The sequence below is a fragment of the Dermatophagoides farinae genome, chromosome 6 (genome assembly GCF_024713945.1).
Source record: "Dermatophagoides farinae isolate YC_2012a chromosome 6, ASM2471394v1, whole genome shotgun sequence".
NCBI classification, from domain to species: Eukaryota; Metazoa; Arthropoda; class Arachnida; order Sarcoptiformes; family Pyroglyphidae; genus Dermatophagoides; species Dermatophagoides farinae.
In genome coordinates this window covers 4562997-4579837 of record NC_134682.1, presented here as the reverse complement: position 1 = coordinate 4579837, position 16841 = coordinate 4562997, and the positions used below count along the sequence as shown (strand labels likewise).

The window sequence follows — 16841 nt, the reverse complement described above, 5'->3', positions numbered from 1 at the left end:
TTTTCATTGCATCCAAATAGTTGACATGATAATTTCCTGTGAGCAAAAAAAAATTTATTATCATCATCATCATAATCGGCGATGGCGAAGAATTTATCGTTGTTTAATTAATTTTTTTCTTTATGTCGATCAATGATAATCCGTTCATTTATTTTTTTTTTGTTGCTGCTGCTGCTGTTATCATCGTGATAATTATGACAAAGAGAGAATAATGCCGACACACACACACACAGACACATAAATCGAATGGAACGTTTCTTTTATGGGCCAACGAATAAAATTATTGAGCTCACCACAATAATAATGATGATGATGATAATCTTTTGGCAACAATTGATGATCATGGTTTTTATTTATGGTCATTAAATTCACCACATAAATATATCGATGATGATAAAATGAAAAAAATTTTTTTTTTTCATTTTTTTTTATAATTTAGAATTTTTTTCTTGACAAAACCAAAAAAAAACGTTGTTTCGAAATTCCTCATCATCAGCCGAAACGATGACGAAACCATTCAATAAATCGAGATGTACAAGAAATATGTTGTTCAATTGAATCATTGGATGACCTTTTTTTTTCGGCGAATCCTGAATACAATATCATCATCATCATCATTATATAACAATGGTAAGATTTTTTTTTCCCATTTTCTATTTCGCAAATAAATAAATAACTTTTTTCATCATCATCATCATCATCATCATTATTATTTTTTTTTCTTCGTCTTCTAGGATTCACAGAATATCCTGGAATATGATTTTGTGAACATAAAATTCATTTCATTAAATAAATAATAAATGTTCGAAAGAAAAGAAACAACATCCAATGGCTAACAAGAAGAAATGACAATCTTCAAGATGAAATTCTTCTTCCACTGTTGTTGTTGATCATCCATCTCTGTTTGTGTATTTGTTTCTGTGTTATAACATCTTGACTTTTTGTTTTTTTTTTGTGTGTTTCATTTCATTTCATTTCATTTTCCATTCCATATTCGATTCAAACATGAATAATTTCGTAGATCATCATCATCATGATCATCATGATCATCATATTATTATACAATATTTAAAATGTGGTACAAGATTGGAAATGTATGTACCACATTATCCTGTTCCTCCCGGCAAATGTTGGAAATGGAGAAAAGAAAAATTGTCTATTTCTGTATTATGATTATTATGATTTCAACAATTCCGAAAAAAAAACAAACAAACAAGCAAGAATCCTGGGAAAATTCGCGTTCATTTTTTTAACATCTTTGTTGGGCCCGTTTTTTCTTTCTCATCATCAACATTCCAAGTGTTTTTTCGCCTGGAACAATGAAAAAATATGAAATTTTTTCTTTATTCCTCATCCATGACAATCAATTGAAGCAGCAGCGTCAGCAGCAACTGAACAATTCATTCTTTTCAACAGCAACAACAACAACAACAAAAAATTCTTGAAAAATTTTTCTCATTATAAGAATGAAAAATTAATTTATGCATACACTTGTTCAACAACAACAACATTGGTAATGTAGCATATTTTAAAAGTTTTTTGATTGTTCCAATCAAGAGAAAAAAAAATGAAAGAAAATTTCATAAAACAAATGACTTTTGATCATCATCATCAAAAGTTGTATTTGAATCACACCAACAACGACGACTACAACAACATCTTGTCATCATCATCATTGAAACATATTAATGGTGAAAAAATTCTCATCAAAAGTACATCAACCATTAAGCGTTCTATTTTCATTTAACCATCATCATCATCGGGATGAAAAAGACCAAATGTTTTAATGGTAAATAGAAATTAATTATGGTATCCATTTTTTCTATTTCATTCATTTATTTATTCATTCATTATAGACACTTTTTTTCGCTAAAACATCTATGATGATGAGAATATTGAATATCATTCACGACACACACACACACATCATGTGGATAAATTCAAATTTTTTTTTTGGTTCTGGAATTAATTTCATTCACCGAAAATTCCTTTCGATCATTTTTATTTTTTGCTGAATGGCCAAAAAAAAAGATAAAAAATTCGTATGGTTCTTGAATGATAAAGAAATCTCTGTAGTGGATTTATGGAGTTGGAAAAAAACTTGTCGTTTGGATTTGTTCGAAAACATGCATCAAATTCAACTTGTCATCAACAATATTGACGAATAATTGTTGTTATTGTTGACTGCCACAACAAATTTGTTTGCATAAAGATTAAATCCTTTTTTTTCGTGCAATCCATCACATCAACAACAACATCTGTGACTATGATGAAAACTTTTCGACAAAACAAGACAAACATACAAGATGTGACGACAACAGCAAAAAAAAAAAACAAGTAAAGAAAATTAATTTTCAAACAATCATGCAAAATGTGACAAAATATGGAATTTGTCCTCATCCACAAAAAAATGGTATTGATTGATAGTCCGTGATCGACCATCCCTATCCATTGGTTTGGTAATAAAGTTTCCATTTTTTTTTCATAGTGCCGGATTATAAACTACCAGCACCAGCAGCAGCAGTTATTGGTTTGATCGATGTGCTGTGTTACTTTACCAGGTGATTTTGTATTTTTGAAAAATGAAAAACAAAATTTTGTTAACCAATACATAAATTGAAAACGTGAGTCATTTTTTGTTGTTGTTTTTTTTTATTAAAATCTAAATCTTTATTTTATTAAAAAAAATACAGAATTGCCACATTTGCGAAATTGCAACTGAATGATGAATTTTTTTTTTTTTTTTTTTTGATATATGAAAATTAAAATTAAATTCCAGCGAAAAATTCATTCAGTGGAAATCCTTTTCGGATGTTTCATTCATTGATTCTTTGTGTCATATAATACCATAAATCGTAAATTTCACCACCATCATCATCAGCCACCGCCTTGAATGAAGAAAAAACTCCTCTACAACGGATGTAACTTATTAAAATTCATCATCACTTCGTCTCCATTCATTCGTTCATTCAATTCAATAAGTGACATAATGATTACAACGATATTGATGACGGCCTATTTTCTCATTTGGTTTAAATATAATTTCCTTTTTTCTTCGTCTTTGCTTTGCCATAACTTTTTGTTGTTAAATTCAGATCTCGATCAAATCAAAAAAATCTTCAATTTAACATCCTGGCGACAATGATGATGATCTGCATCATCATGTTTGTTTGGTGAGTGTAGAAATAACGATTTCTAATTATTAATTTGGTGATTTTAAATTTTTTTTTTTTTTGCAACAGTGAAAATTTCATCATTGGTCATAATCATAGCCATCATTGGATGACGATCACATATACACACACAGAGAGACACCATAATTCAATACGAATACGAAGACGGGAAAAAAAATATCTAGCCATTAATTTTAATCAGCATTTAAAACATCACAAAGGCAATGAACGAACGAAATAAATTGATCACACTTAATCTTTCCAGCAACGACAACAACAACAACGACGAAGACGACGACGACAACAATAATGGAACAAATTAGTTGTGTGTGTGTGTGCATGTATGTGCATGTTTAGCTCAATTAAAGTTTTTCGTTTTCATCGATGGTACCGAGGGTGGTTCAACTTCAACCATTGCCCCCTTCAATTGAAAGAAAGACAATTTTAGTTTAGATAAAAAGTTTTTCGATTATCAAACAATCGAAAAAGAAAAAGGAATCATAATGATTCATCTTGTAGAAAATCTGGTATAATTTTCAACTTTGGACGATAAATATTTGTTTCATTCGATGATGATGATGACGGTTTTTTCGCTGACAATTTATAATCATCATCATCATCATCACTATCATCGATGATGAAATATTTTGGTTTTTCTTCCATATTCGTTGATGATGGTCGACAATCATTATCATCACTATTGTTATGTCTCAATCGACGAATCATTTGAATCCAATCAGTTTTTAATGAATCCATGGCGTCAATATCGCCATCTTTCGACAATGGAATGAATGATAATTGTTCAATAATTTTCTTTATCATTGATTTATCTTCATCATTATCATTGGATTGATTTGATTTTGATTCATCGATATGATCAACATTCGTTTGTTTCAATTGTTTCGTTAGCATTTGATTCAAAATGTTTTTTGTATTTGGTGATGATAGATTCATTCGACATTCATTTGTAGTGGTTACTTGTGATGATTGTTGATTACCATTGTTGTTGTTGGTGGTGTTCGTTTCGGTTTTATTATTGATTTTTTTAAATTTTGATTTTTTCATCTTTTTCGATGTTGATGGTTTCATCGAATTCGATTGGTTTTGTGGTGGTGGTGGATGATAATGATTACATTGATCACCATATGGACATTTTTTTTTCAATCGAATCATTGGACATTTGTAATTATGTAGTTTATTGCACTAAATTATAAAATTAAATTTTAATCAATTGAATTGTTTTCATTATACATTCTACATGTTGCTTACCGTCAGTCCTTTCATACAAAAACCGAGGGCAAAATTTTCACATAATTTTGCATCTTTATTCACTTTAACATGACGATATGAACAATTATTGGCTGTACATCGGCCACGAAGAAAAAAACGACAATCAGGCATTTTATCCGGTGTTTGATCGTGTGATAGAAAACATTCCTGTTTATTACATCCATATTTTGACAGGATTCTTATCAAAAAAGAAAAAGAAAATGGTTAACAATTTTGAAACTTTACAACAAAAGAACGGAAAACAAATCATCAACTTACCCTGGACAGATACCACGTTTATTTGGATCATGTATAAATGAACAATGTACACCTCGATCACATTTTCCTTGACGACAGAATTGTCTACACAATGATCGATTTTTAATTGGAATTTTTTTCTTCTTTCCACGTCTCGGTGCCATCATAATCGATGATGTTTGTTGTGGTTTTGTTCTTCAGTGTTTTTCCCTCCTCCGCAAAAAAAACTCTTTATATAATAAATCAAAATCAGATAAAAATTGTCAATTTTTTAAACTTAAAACTTTATCATCATCATCAAAAATCATCGAAAAAAAAACACTGATGAAAATATTCGACTCGATTGTTCGTAAAGGACGTTATGAAAAAGAGAAAAAAAATATCCATTTTAGTAGATGATCACCAAAAATTTTTATTTTTATTTATAAATTCAAATCGCTAATAACAATAAGAAATCAATTATCAATCAATCAATTCAAGCCACAAACTACACGGGACCAAAATCCATATTTGGATCATATCTTGCACCAGGATTTTGTCGTGGATCTGGTTTTGATTTTAATTTGTTTACAATGAAATCAACAATATCTTGAACGGTATAAATTTTTTCCGCATCAACATCATCGATTGATATTTCAAATTCATCTTCAAGTGCCACCATTATTTCAACTTGATCCAATGAATCCAGGCCAAGATCATTGGTTAAATGGCTGGTGATTTTAACCTAGAATGTACACACATACACACACACAGAGAGATTAGAAAAACATAATGGACTAGATTAAAACTTACGTTTTTCGGATCAATCTTATCATGAGTAGATAGTGATTTGAATACACGTAATTCCACTTCTTTTGGATCCACTGGTGGAAGATCAACACCATATGAAGCAAATGAACGTATACGAACCATCATTGGTGGTGGTAATTTTTGTCGCTGTTGAATGAATAAATTCATATTTCTATGTGGTTGAATTTGCTGCAACAATCGAACATTGGCAACAATGAATCGATTCCAAAATTTTGATGTTATTAATCGGGCCATTTTATCACATGTGATTGGAAATAATCATGAGAAACAGAAAACAAAAAACAAGCCAATTTACAATTCGGCAAACAGTAGAAGGCCAAAAGATGTCATTTGTCGGTATGACCGGTTCATACGTTGCAAGTTTATCATTAAAGTTTTGTTTTTTTTTCGAATTTTTCAAAATTAAAAAAAAAATTCATTTAAAATTGAAATTTTTCTTTATTCAAATCAATGATGAATTTATGTACAATATGGAGATGAGAAGAGAATATTTAAATATACAAAAAAAGTGAAATGTTTGAGGAAACCAAAAGAAATTTACAATAAGTTGTTCGTGTTTGTGAGTGTGTGTGTGTATCAAAAAAAAACTAATCAATCATTTTAGTTTTATTCGAAATCGTTGGTGATGAAACCATCAATTTGGAACAATAAGATAATACTGGTTTGGTTCGATGAAAACTATCCATATTTGTTTGATTATGATTATTACCACCACAATAAACAGTGTTGCAAAGTTTTTGATTCGGCGGTGTTAATGGACGATTATTACCACCACCAATCATCATCATCATCATCGAAGGCGATTGTTGTGATTGTTTTAAATTATTCTGTATACAATGTATGACAACATTTTCAGCATCTGCTTCATGTTTTTTACGACGATAATAAGATTTTGCCATCAATATTCCGGTTACAGTGATGGCAGTGAATACGAGTATTATGAATAAATTAACAACGGACCAATCGGATTGTCGAATATTTTCGGTATTTACAATCACATGTAATATGTGTGGAAATATCGTTCGTGTTATATATTGAGCCAGTGATGATTGTTTATTAACTTGTATTATAACTTCATTACCGGTGACGATTGTACCACCATCGGTTGACATTCGAATTTCACAACAGAATTCATCACCACCACCACCACCACCACCAGCATCATCATCATCATTAGTATCGATTGTTAGTAATGAATGTATCGATTGTATCGCATTACATGCATGTCTACTTGCATTCGAATCGAAAACGACATGAATTTCTGAAAGATTTGTTCGATCATCATCATCTAATTTAAGATTACATTTGGATTCTTCTTGACATTTACATGCGACACGTGAATTATTACGGCAAACACAGATTTTTTCACATCCAGTTTCATTCAATCGCCATACATGATTCGGTAGAAGATCACAAACCGATTCATCGATACGATCACATCGTGGCCCAGTGAAACCGGTTGAACAAACACAACGAAAATCATTGACTAAATCAATACAGAAGCCACCATTTTGGCAATTAATTTGATTATGTTTACAATCATCAACTTCATTTTCGCAGAATAGACCTTCGAATCCTTTTTCACATACACAGATATAACTTCCATTGATATTGATGCAAGCACTGGCACGGATACAAGGTGTTACAAGTGCTGAACATTCATCCACATCCTGTTGACAACGATCACCGGTCCAACCACTTGGACATGTACAACGGTAATTATTTTCCAAATCATGACAAGTAGCACCATTCATACAAGGTTGTGATGCACATTCATTTAGGTCATTTTCACATCGTTTACCGGAAAATCCTGGCCGACACATACAACGAAAATCCGTTCCATTTGCCAACGTTATACATGTTCCATCATGTAAACAAGGAGAAGTGGCACATGCATCTTCTACGATCTGACAATTAACGCCGGAAAAGCCTTTTTTGCATACACATCTATAACATTAATAAGAAAATAATGAAATGCAACGAAAACGAAAATGGTGATTTCATTTTTTTTTACCTATAATTATCGGGGGCAATATTTTCACAACGTCCATCATTCAAACATGGTTCATGTGTACCACAATAGTTTAAATCTTGATCGCATAATATTCCACCCCAATTTCTTTGACAAATACATTGAAATGGTGAAACACAATATCCGTGTAGACACCCTGTTGTTGTTGTTATCAATTTGAAAAATGAAAACAAGAAAAAGAAACAATCAATCAATCAATTATTACATATCGGGATTTTCAACGAGAAAAAAAACAGCTTTACTTTCAAATGAAGAGGACGCCTACACAGATAAAACACATCATTCAATTCAAAACAAAACAACTTGTCAAATGTATGTTTTTATATCGAATCACAACAGATGAATCTGCTGCTGTCCAAATACAATTGATTCATTCATTCATTCTAATTGGATAGACTCCCTATTGTGGCCATAATAACAATAATGATGATGATGAAGATGATTCATTCGTTTGTTTTGTTCAAAGTTTATGATTTATAATAATTAACACTACACCACCATGCACAACGCACATGCAGAAAACGTAAGTTATTTGTTTTGTTTTAAGTTATTTCAATTGATTCAATTTTGTCTACATTTCTATAGATTATAGATGATCAAAATTTCAATAAAAAAAATAATTCCCTGAAGAAAAACCAAATTCAATGACATTGATCCGATCATCATCATCATCATTAACAAATACCAGGTGAAGAACATCTTTCCGAATGAAAACGGATTCAATATATATGAAGATTAAAATGATCACGATCATTAGAAACATGCCAAGCATCAAGCCACCAAAAAAAAAATTACACAGCAAAGAATGTGAAACTTTTTTTTTTGGTGAATACAGCACACAAATGATAATGACAAATTACAAATCACACATCACTACTACTGTTGTTGTTACATTAGGTTGTTCACCATCACCATACACACAGACACAGTACCATCATTAGGTGATCACGATCTTTTTGTTTTGGTGGTGCTGGTAGTTGCTACCGATCATCATATGAATCGGCACATTAAAAGTTGAGTTTTTTTTCATTATAAAGATTCGTGTATCATGGTAGTCAATAATAATAATAATATAATAATGATGTTTATTATTACTAGGATATGGGCGGTCGGTATTGGCGACAGCAGAAGGTGTGGCAATGTGGAACCGAAACAAAAAAAAATTCCTTGGATCAAATAACCGAATCAATCGAATACATATTATTCAGGTCACAAGAATGGAAAAATCACGATTTTAGAAACCAGATTCAAATTTCTTTGGAATTCTAAAAGAAAATTTTTCAATGTTCATCTACAAAAAAAAACCACAGCCCTTATAATCGCACCTTATGTATTTTTGTGGTGATTGATGTGTACGTCTATGACCACCACCACCATCATTATCATCATGTCATTGTATGACATTCATGCAGAGAGATTTACAAATGTTTTTTTTTTCTTATTCGTTCGTTCTCAAGAAAATTTAAATCCGGATTTTCACTATTATCGACAACAAACCATTCAATGATTATTTGTATATGTTTTTCTTTTCTGGTATGTATCAATTTGTTTGAATTCTTTTTTTTTCCTAAAAAAAATGTTTCTTTATTCATTTTCAGACGACCACCAATGTGTTTCAAACAAACCAAACAAACAGACAAAAAATTACCATTGTTTTTGTTTTTTGCTCTATTTTATTGTTACTCTCGCCCAGTCAACAACAAAAAAAAAATCCTAATCGATCATCATCGAAAATCTGCATATATTCTGGAGTATAAGGGAATTGTGATTGTCAAATTGAATTTCCACACCCATCTCGTTCATTACAGCAACAACAACAACAACAACAACAAAATTGATACTCCCTAGCCTTTGGTCATTAATCAAAAAAAAAAAAAAAAAAATCTAAAAATTCAAAATTTTTTTTTGTGAATTCTCTCGATAATTTCATCATCATCATCATCATCATCATTATTATTACAAACAGTGAATTCTCAAGTGCTCTATTCATATATATTTTTTTTTGTGTTTTGAATTTTTTTTTCTTCTCAAATCGGGATTTAGTTTTTACGATGATTATTGTGTGTGTGTGTTTGTGTGTTTTCATTGATCATTTGATTTGATTATGAAAAAAATGAAAATGAAAATCGGCTAAAATTTTTTCTCCTCCTATTCATTTTGTGGTTCGTTAACGTTTGTTTGTTTTTTTTTCTCATTTTTTTTTCATTGTTATTCGTATTATAAAATCAATGTATATGGTAGCAATAGTGATGGTGATCCATTTGGGAACCCATATACCAACACACACATACACACACACACAAATTGGTAGAGGCTAAAACTTGAAAAGTAATTTGGGTGGAAATTGAATCGAATGTTGAACGTTGAAAAAAAAAGAAAACCACAATGATGCGGGTAAAGATACTGTTAATGAGAGAATATACACATTTTTTTCGAATATTTTCAAAAGCTCATTTGTCATAATCATCATCATCATCATCATTATTGGAAAATTCATGTTTCTTTTTTGCTGTCCTGAATATTATATAGCCTAATGATTTTGGATATGTGTATGGATAATGTAGTTTTGGATCTTGAAACATCGGGTATGTTTCTCACATGTGTATGTCTCAAATTTCAGAATTTTTTTTAAGCTAAAAACTTTTTTTCTTTGTTTCTCTTTTTTTTACAGAATTTTCATTTCATTCGCCTACCTGGATATGGTACACATTCATCACAATTTTGACCACGCCACCCACTACGACATTGACATTCATTGGGCATTTCACAATATCCATGTGCTTCATTACAGCCATTTCGACATTTTGCTAAAGAAAAAATTTTTTTACTATAGTAAGATTTCAAATTGAAAAATCATTACACACATACGTTTATCACAGTTTTCACCTTTCCAACCATTCAAACAATGTTTATGTCCGGATTTCTTTTCACAAGAATAATGACCAAATGTATCATTACGTTCACGACAGAATGTAGCACAATCATCGGAATGATAATAATGATCACAATCGATACGGAAACGAATCGATATAATACGTCCATCACGTGCATGAAATGTACGATATTTCCAATGTATACCGGGTACTGCGAATTCATCTTCAACAATAAATCTATCCATTGCCATTGCCACTGACGATGACGATGATGATGACGACAATGACCATTCACTATCATCAGCCAAATGAATTGTAAATGAAAATGATCCCTAAAAAAATAAATTCGAATGAGAGAAAGAGAGAAAAGAAAATACTCAAAAAAAGTTTTAAAAACGATCATTATGGGATGCCCGAAGGTGCTATAAAAAAAATCGGAGAAAATCTTTTTTTTTTCAATCCAATTGGAACCATCATCATCATCGAATAATTCAATTAATGATTATTATTCATTGACAAAAAAAATTTTTTTTGTTTCTCGCTCTCTCTTTAAACAAAATTTCTTTCAATCCAAATGTTCCAAAAAAAATTTGTTGTTTTGGAACTTGAAACACACACACAAACACTTGAAAATTTTGACAGTTGGCAAGTGACAAAACAAACACAAACACAAACACATACATTGAAATGAATAGGACCCAGAAAGCCTAGAGTGAAAAATTTATGGGTCCCATTCGGATATAAAATTCGGATTTTTTTTCTCTTTTATATTGTTTGCCATCACCCGATGAATTTGAATTCAGAGATAGAGAAAGAGAGAGATCAGGAATCAAGTTCTATCTATCTATCCATCTCATGAGAGTATTTACACATGGCACCTATATATACAGTTACTGTTACACATAATATGGCCAAATAAGCAACATCCAGCTAGGGTCCTTATACTCTCTCTCTCTCTCTCTCTCTCTCTCTCTCTCTCTCTCTCTCGTTCATTCATTCATTGCCACAAATGTCAAAACACACACATACACATATAGGGATAGTTCTAAGGTCCAGAGTTCCTCAACAACAACAACAACAACAAAGGTTCAAATTTCCAAAAAAGCAAATGACAATTACGTCAAACAAGTTGAAAATCAATAGGAGTGACCACACGTGATTGATCCGGATGATTTTTGTTGTTGTTATTGTTTGAATCGAAACACTGACATAAAAAAGGGTAATTTATTTGACACCAATGAATTGATGGTGACATGAAACAAACACATGACTGAGCTAAATGTCAAATGATCAACAACAACAACAACAACAACAAAAAATGAATTAGATTTCTGTCTGTGTGATCAATAATTAAAACTTTTTTTCGGTTTTGACTGTTGTCCATCCAATTTTTTTCTGTTTTGTTTCAACTTTCTCAATATTTATCGATTCAAAAAATCATTCGATTACATGACGTATGAAATATTCACATCACGTATGCTGATTCATAGGCAAACAAAACGGTTTAAATTTGAATAATATACAAATGGATTGGCCAAACCAACAAACACACACACACACACACATTACATCTGCTCTTTCGCGGTTTCTACATATCTAATATTCATCATCATCATCATCATCGTCATTTCAAAATACAAAACAAAACAAAAAACTAATTATCGGACATACACAACAGATAAGAAAAAATGACAGATGACAGATGTAAGAAAAAAAACAAAAGAAGAAAAAAAAATCACAGCCAGACATGGTTCGGTCACGGACAGGTGAATCATTGAAATCCTGGATAATCAACAGAAGCTGTTGCACACACACACCACTAACAAGAACGAATACGAATGTCTTTTTTTTGCATATATGCTTACTGATTGTGATAATCATCAAGTGCATTATGGTGTTTAAAATTTTATTACCAGAGAATTTTTTTTTGTTTGTTTGTTTTCCATATGTCATAATTAAAACGAAAAAAAAGATGAGCAAATTTTCCGGAATATAAAAGAAATGTTTCGACAACAACAACAACAACAAAGATGGCCAATAGTGATAAAAAAAACTATCACACGAGATAAATACAAATTGTGTGTGTGTGTGTATTGTATGTGTTCCACATGGTCACTTTTTTTTCAATTTCTCTGATTTGGTTTACCTTATAATCTAATAATAATGATGGTGATGATTTGGGAACCGAGAAAATCAATGATGATGATGATCATCATCTTTCTGACTTTTGTTTTTTTTTTGTTCTGGCAATGAAAAAATCAACGACAATAATATTTATCTCTCTCTGTGTGTGTGCGAGTGTTTAACCGACCGAAACCGATTTTTATTTTTTTTTTCCCGGAGAAAATGTCATCATCATCATCATCATTGGACCAATGATGGTCGAACGAGCACGTGTGTGTGTGTATAAGTCATGTCATGTTTGTCCAGTGTGTGAGAATATGACATTCGAAAGAGGAATATATTTTTTTTTTCTTCAAGACAACAACAAAATAAAAGGTCGTAATTAATTGATTTGGAGAAAAAGAAATTCTTCATTTTTTGATGATGATGATGAGAAAAATTTCAACGGTTTAGTGAATTCGGTGTGAATTCTTTTTCTTATTCTTCACCATCATCATCATTCTTTCATTTTCTTATTCGGAAATCAATTATCTTGACAATAAATTGTCATGTAACAAAGTTTATGAACAGAATTTGGCAAACAAAAAAAAAATTCGAATACTTACAATCCAACGAAAACTGAATGGTATTCGAATCATTGATTGTTTCGAATGTTGTTGTGATTGTTGTTGTTCATAATAAATGATTGTTTTTTGGCCAAATGTACAACGATTTAGATTGATTTGTGAATTCCAAAATTCTTTCAAACAAACATGTATTGTTGTTGAATTTCTAATGCCTTCAATAAATTGTAATTCAAAATAGCCGGATGCATCAACAGTTTTTGTTGACATTGATATGATGATGATGATGGCCATAAATAATTTGATAATTGTCCAATGTTGTCGATCACTATTGAACGTTCTTGATCGATCATTATTGATCATCATCATACGATGATTATTGGGCGCCATATTTTAACAAAAAAAAAACAACAACAACACCTGGTTAACACACACACACACACACAAAAATTGAGGTTTGTTGATTCAAAATAAAAAAAAATTTAAATTTTTTTTCTTCGTTACACACACACAGAACTTATCATTCAAAATCGAACAAGATTCATTTGATGATATTCAGAACAACAACAACAATGGATAAACTACCAATAATCATGATGTGATGTTGATCGTACGCCAGTTTGATTATGACTGACCGAACGAATGAATTTCGGTAGACAAAAAAAAAATACAACAACAACAACATTGTGAACACACGGTAGCTACGTTGAAAATACACGAAACACAGTAAGTAAATGTAAGCGCGCGCGACAAGTTCAAAAAAAAAAATTCAGAAAATGGGCTGAAACCTTTACTTATTTGGCACTTGCTACCTCCCTATCATTCTCTCTTTCTCTTTCTCTCATTTATTCACTATCTACTACTGGGTGTACTGGATGTACCAGATCATTGGATCATTCAGGTATGGTAGCTGTTATTTGTCCATAGATAGCTACTGTTGTTGTTGTTGTTGTTGTTGTTGTTATTTTGTGATCTGATAATGATCTTGATCTGAACTGATCATCATCAACATTATCAATACAACAACAACAACAACAACAACAACAAGGTAGAAAATTTGGTCACGATTTCCATGATGATGAACTTTCATCATCATTTTTTTTCAATCTAAAAACAACTGAATAATAATTTTCGGCAATCTTTTCGTTTATTTTTATTTTTATTTTTTGATCTTAATTTTTTGTTTTCAAGAAAAAATTCCAGGTATGTAAACGTTGTGTTGTTTTTGTTTCACGTCTAGCCAATAGTCATCACATAGAATGAATTTTTTTTTTCATTTCTTTCTATTTATTTTAGTTTTTTTTTCTTGATTTGATCTGGATCACTGTTATAGTTGACTGATTGACTGAAAAATATCGATGATGATGGTCATGGTCATTCACACAAGAATGTTTTCAATTATCGATGAACAAAGAACCAGAACACGATGATGGGAAAGGATTGAGAATTCAAACATGTGATGATGATGATGAAGTCAAGTCAATTTTTGTTCAATCGATCGATCGATCGATCTAGATCAATTCCAATAGCAGCAGCAGCAACAACAACAAGGAAAAAAGATTTGACACGATTCGCTTCGGGGTCTAATTCATTTTTTTTTTGTCGATTTTTATGTATGTGGTGTGGTGTAGTGTTTGTCTGAATTGATCGATAAAAAATCGACTAGAACAACGGTCAGTAACAACAGTATAACTTTTTAATTGAAACTATAGCTTAGTAGATTTTTCTTGCTTTTGCTTACTTTTCGTTTTGCTAATTGATCGATTAATTGTTTTTGTTTCCAATGGAGATATTGAAATTTTGGCTTCAGGGTAATAGTTGTTGTTGTTGTTGCTGCTGCTGCTGGTTAGATTTGATTCGATAAATAATGATGTCTAACGATGATGATGATGATGATGATGAGATAATAATTGTAACAACCAACTGATGATGATAATCAAAATATTTATTTATTATTCACATCATTATCATCTATCATAATCATCAGTCATCAATGATCAATGATGGTTGTCAGACATCATAGATATCAATTTTTTTCCAATCAAATCAAATTCTGATTGATATTTTCATTGCCATCTAGTGTTTTATAGATTAGTTCTGAACTGTATTCAATAAAATTATTTACCGCCAATTTTTAAATTTAAAAATAATGATGATCATGTTGCCATCTAGTGGATTAAAAAAACAACATATCATTAAAAATTACCCTGAAATCACGGTTATAACTTTTGAAAACTTATCATTCATTCATAATACTGTATGTGTAGCTTGGTGGTGGTTATTGAATGTCACACAAAAAAAAAAGGAAATCAGAATTCAAAAAGAAATTCAAAAGTTTAATTTACGCATGCTTCTGATATGATGTGTGTGCTATACTACTACTACTACTACTTCTATACCACACATATTGATATTTGAAAAAATGAAAAAAAAGGTAAGAATTGCACATTTTAAAAGCAGAGATAGAGCAACATAAAATAAACCCGATATTAGCGCCTTCATTGATGATAGTAAAGTAGAGATGTTGAAAAGGGGGATGAAAATAAAAGGAAGAAGGGGATAAAAATATTAAAAGGAGCTGTATAAGTGTGTGTGTGTTTGGGGATGATTTTTTCGTTTGTATTTCGCTTGTTGTGTGTTGTGTTGTATTATATCTATCTCTCAATGTATGTATTCTTTGGCCATACACAGACACATTTTGTGAAAATTTGATTGTGTGTGTTATTATGGCTTGCCAATCAACCGACGGACCGACCGACCAAAACTATGGCCAAAAAAAAAAACCAGGGGAAAGATCAATATAACAAACACATACACACACACACACATTATTAAGGATTGAGATTGAGAAAAATGAAGAAAAGAGATACACGACCAAGTAAAAATTTCCAAGTGATGAACGTAACAACAAAAAAAAATTACCATTGGTTCATTGTTTTTTTTTTGTTTGTTTGTGTGTTTATTTTTCTGCTATTTCGGAAGTGCAATATATATATATGTAAAGGGGATTGAAAACAATCTCATTTTATTTGTGCCGGAATTGTTGTTGTTGTTGTTGTAGCACCAGGAAAAAAAACCACAAGAATTTTGTGCATAGACAAAACGATAATGCATTGTTTTTGAATGGTCCCGCCAATTTTAGCCAAAATCATTCTCCATATGAATAATAAAAAATTGCCCATTTTCTTTTTATTATCTTGTTTTCATTCAATTTCAAACAATAACAACGACAACAATCTAATAAATAAATGGATTTTATACAAATTGAATTTTTTTTTTTCGTATTGTAAATCAAAAATCGATAGTATCGAACTATCGATCATAGAATTCAAAAAAAAATTTTTTTTTTCAAAACACATAATGAATGTACTTGAAAATTGTTTTGTTTTTTTTTCTCTATATTTCAAACTTTTTTTTCTCTCTATAGAAATAATAATGAGGCCATTATCATTATATTATGCTTGTTGAACATCATTCACAATTAATCTGACGACGACGACGTATTTTCATTTGTGTACCATATAGAATAACTAGCTGATTGTAATAATAATGGAATTTAACCGGATCAATCATCGATTGTTGTTGTTGTTGTTTATGTTGTTTTTGATGACAAATCAGAATATAATTTGATTTCAATTGAAAATTTTTCTTTCACATTTTCAAAAATCATTTCATTTGATAAAATACTGTGTTTTCTAATCAAAAACCATAATCCACACAGTCTTTCATTATCGTCATC

At 30.9% G+C, this 16841-nt stretch overlaps 3 protein-coding genes and 2 long non-coding RNA genes across 7 annotated transcripts; 2 read left to right on the top strand and 3 right to left on the bottom strand.

Moving 5' to 3' along the window:
* Positions 1-1502: 1502 nt before the first annotated feature.
* On the top strand, positions 1503-3554 carry LOC124494293 (uncharacterized). 3 transcript variants are annotated; one of them, XR_012832286.1, is made up of 4 exons: positions 1503-1789; positions 1857-2413; positions 2489-2624; positions 2694-3554. It is a non-coding gene; the product is annotated as an uncharacterized LOC124494293 (long non-coding RNA). The 3 variants fall into 3 exon arrangements; XR_012832287.1 differs by having other exon boundaries at positions 1506-1789; positions 1857-2624; positions 2694-3173; positions 3243-3554; XR_006959179.2 differs by having other exon boundaries at positions 1857-2624.
* Positions 3350-5016, bottom strand: LOC124493765 (uncharacterized). The gene is made up of 3 exons (XM_047056868.2): positions 4722-5016; positions 4443-4641; positions 3350-4376 (listed from the first exon to the last, which is right to left on the bottom strand). The coding sequence occupies exons 1-3, from the start codon at positions 4865-4867 to the stop codon at positions 3672-3674; spliced, it is 1050 nt and encodes a 349-aa protein (XP_046912824.2). The 5' UTR covers positions 4868-5016; the 3' UTR covers positions 3350-3671.
* Positions 5017-5080: 64 nt separating this feature from the next.
* On the bottom strand, positions 5081-5850 carry LOC124494292 (uncharacterized). Its single transcript, XM_047057466.2, has 2 exons — positions 5493-5850; positions 5081-5424 (listed from the first exon to the last, which is right to left on the bottom strand). The coding sequence occupies exons 1-2, from the start codon at positions 5742-5744 to the stop codon at positions 5188-5190; spliced, it is 489 nt and encodes a 162-aa protein (XP_046913422.1). The 5' UTR covers positions 5745-5850; the 3' UTR covers positions 5081-5187.
* Positions 5851-5929: 79 nt separating this feature from the next.
* On the bottom strand, positions 5930-13734 carry LOC124494291 (uncharacterized). The gene is made up of 5 exons (XM_047057465.2): positions 13145-13734; positions 10411-10747; positions 10236-10349; positions 7525-7678; positions 5930-7457 (listed from the first exon to the last, which is right to left on the bottom strand). The coding sequence occupies exons 1-5, from the start codon at positions 13490-13492 to the stop codon at positions 6098-6100; spliced, it is 2313 nt and encodes a 770-aa protein (XP_046913421.2). The 5' UTR covers positions 13493-13734; the 3' UTR covers positions 5930-6097.
* On the top strand, positions 6727-11797 carry LOC124494296 (uncharacterized). Its single transcript, XR_006959182.2, has 6 exons — positions 6727-7225; positions 7292-8065; positions 8128-8555; positions 8641-9075; positions 9141-10127; positions 10214-11797. It is a non-coding gene; the product is annotated as an uncharacterized LOC124494296 (long non-coding RNA).
* Positions 13735-16841: the final 3107 nt, after the last annotated feature.

Bases quoted from the DNA above. Each gene is read 5' to 3' on its own strand.
- LOC124493765 (XM_047056868.2), bottom strand. From the start codon at position 4,867: ATGATGGCACCGAGACGTGGAAAGAAGAAAAAAATTCCAATTAAAAAT. The intron at 4,642-4,721 runs GTAAGTTGATGA...TTTTTTGATAAG, and splicing joins AAACGTGGTATCTGTCCAGG to AATCCTGTCAAAATATGGAT. The intron at 4,377-4,442 runs GTAAGCAACATG...TTTATAATTTAG, and splicing joins TTTGTATGAAAGGACTGACG to TGCAATAAACTACATAATTA.
- LOC124494292 (XM_047057466.2), bottom strand. From the start codon at position 5,744: ATGGCCCGATTAATAACATCAAAATTTTGGAATCGATTCATTGTTGCC. The intron at 5,425-5,492 runs GTAAGTTTTAAT...TGTACATTCTAG, and splicing joins ATAAGATTGATCCGAAAAAC to GTTAAAATCACCAGCCATTT.
- LOC124494291 (XM_047057465.2), bottom strand. From the start codon at position 13,492: ATGGCGCCCAATAATCATCGTATGATGATGATCAATAATGATCGATCA. The intron at 10,748-13,144 runs GTAAGTATTCGA...TTATTTTTTTAG, and splicing joins CATTCAGTTTTCGTTGGATT to GGATCATTTTCATTTACAAT. The intron at 7,458-7,524 runs GTAAAAAAAAAT...TTAATGTTATAG, and splicing joins ATTGCCCCCGATAATTATAG to ATGTGTATGCAAAAAAGGCT.